Below are 9,798 nucleotides of genomic sequence, written 5' to 3' on the forward strand. Positions count from 1 at the left end.
ACCGTGTAAATCTCTCGAGGACAAGGTGACTATCTAAATATTTGCCTGTATTTATCCCCCCCCCCAATTTGTTTTGTTTTGTTTTAATAAATATGAAATGCTAATGTGGCTATCATAAATAACTACAAATGCCATGATGATCTGGACGAGACTGCCGAATTATGGCAAAGGTAAGAATATCTGCAGCCCCCCCCTTAATTGGTCAATAGATATGGCTACCGTACATGCAGCCTAGAATAGACACTTGTATTTGCTTTGGCAATGCTAATTCTAACCATTTTGAAGGGCTGTTGCGGTCTCATATTTACGGTAATAAATACTTAGGTCACGAGTTGTGGAACGGAAGTGCGATTGCAATTGCGCACGCATCACACACTGTTGTCATATCGACATTTACGGCGTGTTTATTGAGTATTAGCTTTGAAATTGTAGACTTTACTTCACACAGATAATACAAATCTGTAATTTGGGCTGGACAAGATGGCCAGCTGCAATTTTCAGGCGCAGTTGGTAACCATTATGGAGGTATTAGCTAAAGCAGCTGTAGCAGAAATAAACAGTCGTGTTGATGATAGCTGTGCAGTTATACGTTTGGAAATTACCCAAAGCCAGCGAGATATTGATGTACTGAAAATGAAGTGTCAAGTGATGGAGAGCGAGCTGAAGAAGACACGAGGACGAGTCAGGAGCAAAGGTAACGTTAGTTGATGTGTTATTCATAGAAAGTTGATTGCATATGCAAATGTGTGAATAGCCCTAATATTTTACTGAATATAATTACTAGTCTTTTCCCGTTTGTTATCCCATGGCATCAGAGAGATCTTCATATCCAGTCAATATTGTTTTGAACAAGCAGAGGAGTAGCTCACAGTGGAGAGATGGAGAGATGGCTGTTGAAGAGGACTCTCAACCCCAGGTGTAATACATAACATTTTAAAAATACAGAGACCTGACCTCTTGGATCAATTCTGATATTGGAATATCAGGAGAATTTACTGCTTTTGTATGGTTCATGAGTATGAAAAGCATTAGACATGGTGTGTCCAGAGTAATAACCTCAGTCCCCTGTTACAGCCTACAGATGTGGAGCAGAGAGAGGAGACTGAACCCATACTGATCAAAGATGAGGAGACAGCAGTGGACTTGTGGAAGACTGACCCTCAGGAAGAGTTTAGGATCACTGGAGAGGGTGGGTGCGACCATAAGGGGTACTGCTCTGTGTGGGTGTGGTGGTATGCGCGTTCCAAATTGCTACATTGGTGTTTTATGTTCTGGCATATGTAGCACACGGACACACAGTCAGTTCTAAAGCAGTCGTATTTTGCATCTGTTAAGGGTCTTTTGTAATGTTTATTTAATGTTTATCCCCAAATCTTTAGGGTCTGGTTCCAAGCCTGGGCAACCACCATCCTTTGAGCAACGGCACTGTGATGAGGACTTCATCACACAACCCAACATATCTCCCGAAGACTCAGTGGAACATTACCCCACTTCTGATCATCCAGAGGAACCAGGCACACCCCGGCTCGCGTCTACAGAGGTGTTCAGCACAGAGCAGCACCAGCCAGACAAGGACTCACTAGAGCTAGTGATGGTGAAGAATGAGAAAGAGGAGGAGCTGGATCAGACCACGGCCCTGGCAGGACCTGACCAGTTTGTTATGGATGAGACTGATGGGCAGCTGTGGACCTCTGTGGATCCAGGCAGAGACACTGACCCTGATGGCCACCCAGATTTCTCCTTTCATGCAACAGAAGAGTACTCTCAGAATATCTCAATTTTCCCATCTCATAGTGGGCTGCCATCCGTTCCTACTATGACAGATGATGTAGGGCCATCGCTTCACTCTTCTATATGGAAACCACATGCTAACATGTTCAGTGCAGCAAAACACATGACAAGACATGTCAGGACATTGGCTGATGAGACTAGACAACAGATGCCAGAGGGACAGAGCAGCGAGAGGCTGAACTCAAATAATGAAGGAAATAGTTTAGCTCTACAGCCAAGGCAGCATCAACACAGTGCTTCAGAATCAACAGTGAGATTGAGTGAATGCATGACAGGGTCAAACATGGCCACCACCTCCACCTTCTCTGGATACAGCCTGAGTCGCAGTAGTTTTAACATGGTGAAGAGAATGAGGACTCAGTGGAGGTCGGGCGGCCCCACCGAGAGGCGTTTCAGCTGCACCTTCTGTGGGAAGAGCTTCCCACGTTTCTGGCAGCTCAAAGAACACCTCCGGAGTCACACCGGAGAGAAACCGTACACCTGCGAACAGTGTGGCAGGAGTTTCACCAAGCAGTGCAACCTGATCAGACATGCTGTGGTCCACAGCGGGGAGAAGCCCTACAAATGCACACAGTGTGGGAAATGCTTCCCCCAGCGTTCCGGTATGAAGTCACATCAGAGAACTCACATAGGAGAGAGTCCAGTGTCTCAATACGTGGTACCTGCATACCCTGGGGATCCACACACAAGTTTAATGTTGTCTCAGAACAGATGGAACAAATAGTTAATAATTGCATAGTTTTTCTGTAATACTTTTTATGGGAAAATGTTGTACAGGTGGAATTTTGAGACATTTTGACAAGCTTTTCCTCCTAATTGATTTGTAAAATGGTTTTCATGTTTGACTGTTAATGGCTCCTCACTTATTATTGTTATTATTTTTTTTAAACAAACATTCTATTCTCATTTACAATGAAAATGTCTCCAAAATAACACAATGCATTTTTACTATTAATTTATATTGGGCACAAAAATCTGACTATAGAAAAGTTTGTGGTCATACGCACATCCTTAGATGTGCTGGGCTAATAAAGAATACTTGTAAAGAAGAGGAAGGCCCAATGTTCCAAATTCATTTTACATTTACATTTTAGTCATTTAGCATACAATTCACCGCCTTAATGACAACGTTTCGATCCAAAACACACACAAAAAAACTGCCAATGTGTCCAACAAGTTTGTAGTCACAAGCATGATGTAGTCATTGCGTGCTAGGAGTATGGGACCAAATACTAAACTTTTGACAATGTAATACACTAAGTGAATTTTTTCAAAATACTTATGACACTTTCATGGGGAGACTAGTGTAACTCAGTAAAATCTTTTGAAATTGTTACATGTTGCGTTTATATTTTTGTTCAGTGTATGAGAGAGATTGGTGTGTTTTTTCACCACCTAATCATGGCATGGGGTTTTTCAAAGGCTTACATATATTTGTTTGAAATCTATCACTTGATGGTTTCATGTTGTTCCAAAACGCTACAGTGCCTTCAGAATGTATTCAAACCCCTTGACTTTTTCCAAGTTTTGTTGTGTTACAACGTGGGATTAAAATTCATTTAATTGTAATTTTTTTGTCAATGATATACACCAAATACTCTAATGTCAAAGTGGGAGAAAAATTCTAACATTTGTAAAAAAAATATTGAACAATAAAACACTAATATATCTTGATTAGATAAGTATTCAACCCCCTGAGTCAATACATGTTAGAATCACCTTTTAGCAATGATTACAGCTGTGAGTCTAACTGGGTAAGTCTCTGAGCTTTCCACACCTGGATTGTGCAACATTTGCCTAATATTATTTTCAAAATTCTTCAAGCTCTGTCAAATTGGTTGTTGATCATTGCTAGACAACCATTCTCAGGTCTTGCCATAGATTTTCGAGCAGATTTAAGTCAAACCTGTAACTTGGCCACTCAGGAACATTAACTGTCGTCTTCGTAAACAACTCCAGTGTAGATTTTGCCTTGTGTGTTAGGTTAGACTGAACCAGGTTTTCCTCTAGGATTTTGCGTGTGCTTAGCTTCATTCCGTTTCTTTTTTATCCTGAAAAACTCCCCAGTCCTTAATGATTACAAACATACCCATAACATGATGCAGCCACCACTATACTTGAAAATATGGAGAGTGGTACTCCGTAATGTGTTGTATTGGATTTGCCCCAAACATAACACTTTGTATTCAGGATAAAGTTGTTCAAAAATCATGAGTCCATGCAACTTATGTGACTTGTTAAGCAAAAACATAATTCCACTTTGACATTATGGGGTAACACACAGTGAAATGCCCCAATTAAATTCCTGGCCCAGTAACAAATAATTCTAACTCAATGTTCGTGATTAACCCAGTTCTATCTCCTAATCCATTAAAAAATACACTTCAATCTCAATTTAATCCATTTTAAAATCAGGCTGTAACACATGACAATTTGGGGAAATTCAAGTGGTGTGAGTACTTTCTGAAGGCACTCACTCTCAGAGAAATAAGTAGTACTGCTAGGTTTTACAGTCAAATGTGACAAATAACTATATATTTTTAAATAAAGACCTGTACAAATGATACATTTGTGACATCAATATTTAAAAAATGTTTTTAAAAAGGAATAAATACAGTAATATGAGATCTATATGTAAAATATTTACATTTGACATTTTCGTTATTTGGATGCTCTTATCCAGAGTGACTTACAGTTAGTCCATTCATCATAGGATCGCTAGGTGAGACAACCACATATCACAGTCAAATATACAGGATACGAATGTTCCATTCCAGCTAAACAATGAGTGTACAAAATATTAGGAACACCTTCCTAATATTGAGTTGCACCACCTTTTGACCTCAGAACAGCCTCAAGTCGGCGTGGAATGGACTCTACAAGGTGTCGAAAGTATTCCACAGGGATGCTGGTCCATGTTGACTCCAATACTTCCCACAGTTGTGTCAAGTTGGCTGGATGTCATTTGGGTGGTGGACCATTCTCGATACACACAGGAAACTGTGGAGCGTGAAAAACCCAGCAGCGTTGCAGTTCTTGACACACTCAAACCTGTGCGCCTGGCACATACTACCATACCCCGTTCAAAGGCACTTAAGTATTTTGTCTTGCCCATTCACCCTCTGAATGGCACACATACACAATCGAGGGCTCCGGGCAGCCGAGCGGAAATGGAGGAAAACTAGACTCCCTGCGGACTTCAGTCCTTCACGGCGTAGTGTGTTACCAATTGTTTTCTTGGTGACTATGGTCACAGCTGCCTTGAGATCATTGACAAGATCCTTCCGTGTAGTTCTGGGCTGATTCCTCACCGTTCTCATGATCATTGCAACTCCACGAGGTGAGATCTTGCATGGAGACCCAGGCCGAGGGAGATTGACAGTTATTTTGTGTTTCTTCCATTTGCGAATAAACTGTTGTCACCTTCTCACCAAGCTGCTTGGCGATGGTCTTGTAGTCCATTCCAGCCTTGTGTAGGTCTACAATTTTGTCCCTGACATCCTTGGAGAGCTCTTTGGTCTTGGCCATGGTGGAGAGTTTGGAATCTGATTGATTGATTGCTTCTGTGGACAGGTGTCTTTTATACAGGTAACAAGCTGAGATTAGGAGCACTCCCTTTAAGAGTGTGCTCCTAATCTCAGCTCATTACCTGTATAAAAGACACCTGGGAGCCAGAAATCTTTCTGATTGAGAGGGGGTCAAATACTTATTTCCCTCATTAAAATGGAAATCAATTTATAACATTTTTTTCATGCGTTTTCTGGATTTTTTTGTTGTTATTCTGTCTCTCACTGTTCAAATAAACCTACCATTAAAATTATAGACTGATCATTTTGTGATGTCACGAGAGGCTGTGTCCTGGAGGGACGTTACATCCCCCTGAGGTGGCTGCAAACCCAGACAGCTATGGCTCCATCTGCTGGTATGGTCGGGAACTCCACCCCTCTATGGCCAATCTTCCCACGCAGCTGAAACAAATGAGGAGCTGATGAGCTGAAGGTTTGGGGAAGTGAAGGAACACAGTCTCCAGACTGGGCTCTCTGGAGGACAAGAGTGCTGCACGTCCACTTCCATGAGGAATATAAGGATTTGGAGATACTTACCTTTGGGAAATACTCACCTTTGGATATATGCACCTGTGGAAATACGTGTGGGACATTTGGAAGGACGTTTTGCTGGGTTGGCCACTAGCTGCAACGTGGAATACAGTAAGACTGGGGAAAAGTTATTTGAGCGAGGGAGAGTTATGATTTTGGATGTGGAAGAGACATCCCTGAACTGTTAACCCTTAGAGAGCCACCAGAGAACAGAATTGTGTTATACTTTCGTTAGTTTCCCAAGACCTTTAATAAAATCCTTGTTTTGGTTGAACCTGGTCTCCTTGCACTACTTGAGCAATCCCGCTGAAAGCTGTGTAGCCTCTCGTGACATCACAATTTCTTTGTCAGTGGGCAAACATACAAAATCAGCAGGGGATCAAATACTTTTTTCCCTCACTGTATTTGCTGCTCTGGCACCCCAATGGTGGAACAAGCTCCCCCACGATGCCAGGACAGTGGAGTCACTGACCACCTTCCGGAGACACTTGAAACCCTACCTCTTTAAGGAATACCTGGAATAGTATAAAGCAATCCTTCTACCCCCCCCACCTCCCCCACCCCCCCATAAAAAAAGAAGAAAAAAAGTGGTTGTCCCACTTGCTATCATAAGTTGAATGCACCAATTTGTAAGTCCCTCTGGATAAGAGTGCCTGCTAAATGATGTAAATGTAAAAATGTAAATGTAATGTGTCAAGGCTTAAAAATCCTTCTGTAACCTGTCTTCTCCCCTCCATCTATATTGAAGTATATTTAACAAATTACATCAATAAGGGATCATAGCTTTCACCTGGTCAGTATATGTCATGGAAAGAGCAGGTTTTCCTAATGTTTGGTACACTCAGTGTATAACGTTTTGCAACAACACCCATTTTAATGCACATCTAAAATCTATGTTTAAAAAAATCTGAGAACAGTTATATTTTACACGCACATGAAGGTACCCTAATCAATCATTTCTGATGAAAAAACACAAATGTGAAAAATGGGTGGATATAGCCTTCTGTAGCTAAACCTTGCATATGTGTTTGTGCTTTAAAACCCCTAAGAGAAGACCCTCAATGTAAATCAGTTATAATGCATGTAGTATGCAATAAGAACTTGAAATATATAATGACATTTAGTTTATTTGAAGTTTACATGAAACTGGTTTATCGGCTTTGTTCCCCAGCTGTATCAAACAAGTTCTATACCTTTTTCTATCCTTTAATAAATGCCATACCACATTTTCAGAATGGTTTCATTAGGTTGTGTCGATGAGAATGGAGATGACAATATTAATGGCAATATTTGATCATATATAAACCATGTGTTTTTATGAATGGTTGAATAATATATTTTACGTTTTCACCACAGTGCTTCGTGCATTATGCATCTATAGCCTTTTATGCATTAATAACCATGTGAGCCACTGCATTGCACTGCACTTTCCCCTACATGCAGCCATTGACTAATAACAAAATACGCTTTACGATCTGAATTCTTTATTCAGATCGTAAAACGTCTTCTTTTTTTGTTGTAAACTGATATGGCTATCCTACATGCAGACTAGAATATACTCTGGTATTTGCTGGCCAGTGCTAATTCAAACAAATGTTTAGGGCAGTTGCAGTCTCATTTGTACGGTAACAAATACTTAAGTCATAAATTGAACGGAAGTGCGATTGCAATTTCACACAGGGCATGTTCGATTTATTTTGTATTTTTATTATGAACAACATAAAACCAATACAAAAACAGAAATATACAAACAAGAGCACATAAACCTAACATAGACAGTCGTATTACATGTCAAGATAAATGTTCAATTTGTCAAAAAGTTTTATGGTAACGTTACGTATTGCTTTTTTGTTTTTACACTTACTGATCATTTCAAAATAATGTTTCAATTATATCTTAAACAATGTGAAGAGGGTTTTATTCTCCGCCCACTTCAATTTATGGATAAAGAATCTGCCATGAAAAATAAACAAATTAACAATGAAAATTAAATCGGGGTCCATATCATTTGGATCAAAATAAAACATAATATCAGAGTCTTTGAAATTAACATTAATAGTAGTTTATTTTAAAATAAAATCTTCTAACTCACTCCAAAAATCTTCTGACATAAGAACAGTCCCAAAATAAATGGTTAAGAGTCTCTGGGTCACAACCACAAAATACACATTTGTTATCAATAGCAATTTTTAATCTGTGTACAATGAAGGTCTTTAGAGGGTAGATTGTATGAATGAGTTTGTATTATACTTATTTCACCTTACTAGATACACAATATTTGCCAGAAAACAACGAGACTTTGTTCCAGTTCACTTGTCCTAGGGCGCGTTCGACATAGAGCTCGCCAGCTTGTAGTCCTAAAGCTACGGGGAAAATGAATGGCGAAAGAACAGGGTTTTGGAATAAATGCCCAAAATAAGGTCTGAGGTTAACAAAGGCTTAGGATATCTTATACGTTTTGTTCTATGAGGTAACCGCAGTCAGTTAATATTACCTTTATGAATGATGAAGCCTTTATGTGCTTTTTAAAATTACATACATTCTTCAACATTCACATAAAGTGACGTTAGCTGATGAATAATATTTCATAGAAGAAAACATAAGATCTCCTAAGCCTGTGTTTACCACATACCTTATTTTCGGCGTTTATCCAAAAACCTTACAAAAAAAAAGCCATTCATTTTCTGCCTACAAAAAGACGCCATTACTAGCGAGTCGAGACTGACTGATCTACAAGAACCCTTGCAACATAAATAACTACTCAATATTATTTGTATATCAGTCAGTCACAATTTACCCATGATACATCACGGGTTTGATGCTCTCGAACACTGTCACATTCTTGCCATTTATCAACTGCTACGGATTGTTTATTGCACATTAGCTTGGAAATTGTCAACTATTTACTTAACACAGAGAATACAAATCTGTAATTTGGGCTGGACAAGATGGCCAGCAGCAATTTTCAGGCGCAGTTTCTATCCATTATGGAGGTATTAGCTAAAGCAGCTGTAGCAGAAATAAACAATCGTGTTGATGATAGCTGTGCAGATCTACGTTTGGAAATGACCCAAAGCCAGCGAGATATTGATGTACTGAAAAGGAAGTGTAAAATGATGGAGAACGATCTGAAGACAGGAGGACGAGTCAGGAGAAAAGGTAACGTTAGTTGATGTGTTATTCATAGAAAGTTGATTGCATATGCAAATGTGTGAATAGCCCTAATATTTGACTGAATACAATTATTTTCCCTTTTTTTTTTTTACCCCATGGCATCAGAGAGATCTTCATATCCAGTCAAGATTGTTTTGAACAAGCAGGGGAGTAGCTCACAGCGGAGGGACAAGGACTCTCAACCCCATGTGTGATATATCACCTTTTACAGTTATAGAGACCTGATCTCTTGGATCAATTCTGTCATTGGAATATCAGGAGAATTTACTTATTTCGTGTGATTCATGAGTATGAAAAGCGTTAGATATGTGAAATGGCATATTATTATTATATTATATATTATATATAAACTCCCTCTTTACCTCTGTGACCTGCTCTTCTTCACCGCTAGCAGTTACCAGACCCGGTCTACTAGGTGGTTGCTAATTAAAGTCCCCAGGGCCGTTACTGAGTTAGGCAAGACTGCCTTCTCTATTGTTCACCAGAGGCATGACATTTTCTACAAAGTATGCTTAAACTAGATATACTAGTCTAGTGACACTCAATGACTTTAAAACTCTGGTACAAAACTCTGTTCAGGAGGAGTGTAAATGTTTCCTGTAGGCTGGATCGTATTGCTGTGCTGATTGTGTTGTATGTTTTAAGTGTTGTAATGTATTGATTGCTGCTGCCTTCTTTGCCAGGTCTCCCTTGCAAAAGAGACTGTATCTCAATGGGGTTTTCCTGGTAAAATAAA

The 9,798-nt window shown here is 39.6% G+C and overlaps 1 protein-coding gene across 1 annotated transcript; it reads left to right on the forward strand.

Annotated features, from left to right (window-relative positions):
* Window positions 1-368: 368 nt before the first annotated feature.
* On the forward strand, window positions 369-3,298 carry LOC121535600 (zinc finger protein 263-like). Its single transcript, XM_041842823.2, has 4 exons — window positions 369-694; window positions 816-916; window positions 1,075-1,189; window positions 1,380-3,298. Exons 1-4 carry the CDS (start codon window positions 481-483, stop codon window positions 2,513-2,515), a joined length of 1,566 nt encoding a protein of 521 aa, XP_041698757.1. The 5' UTR covers window positions 369-480; the 3' UTR covers window positions 2,516-3,298.
* The last annotated feature ends 6,500 nt before the right edge of the window (window positions 3,299-9,798 follow it).

The sequence above is a fragment of the Coregonus clupeaformis genome, chromosome 21, assembly GCF_020615455.1.
Source record: "Coregonus clupeaformis isolate EN_2021a chromosome 21, ASM2061545v1, whole genome shotgun sequence".
Lineage (NCBI taxonomy): Eukaryota > Metazoa > Chordata > Actinopteri > Salmoniformes > Salmonidae > Coregonus > Coregonus clupeaformis.

Bases quoted from the DNA above. Each gene is read 5' to 3' on its own strand.
- LOC121535600 (XM_041842823.2), top strand. From the start codon at position 481: ATGGCCAGCTGCAATTTTCAGGCGCAGTTGGTAACCATTATGGAGGTA. The intron at 695-815 runs GTAACGTTAGTT...CCATGGCATCAG, and splicing joins AGGACGAGTCAGGAGCAAAG to AGAGATCTTCATATCCAGTC. The intron at 917-1,074 runs GTGTAATACATA...CCCCTGTTACAG, and splicing joins AAGAGGACTCTCAACCCCAG to CCTACAGATGTGGAGCAGAG.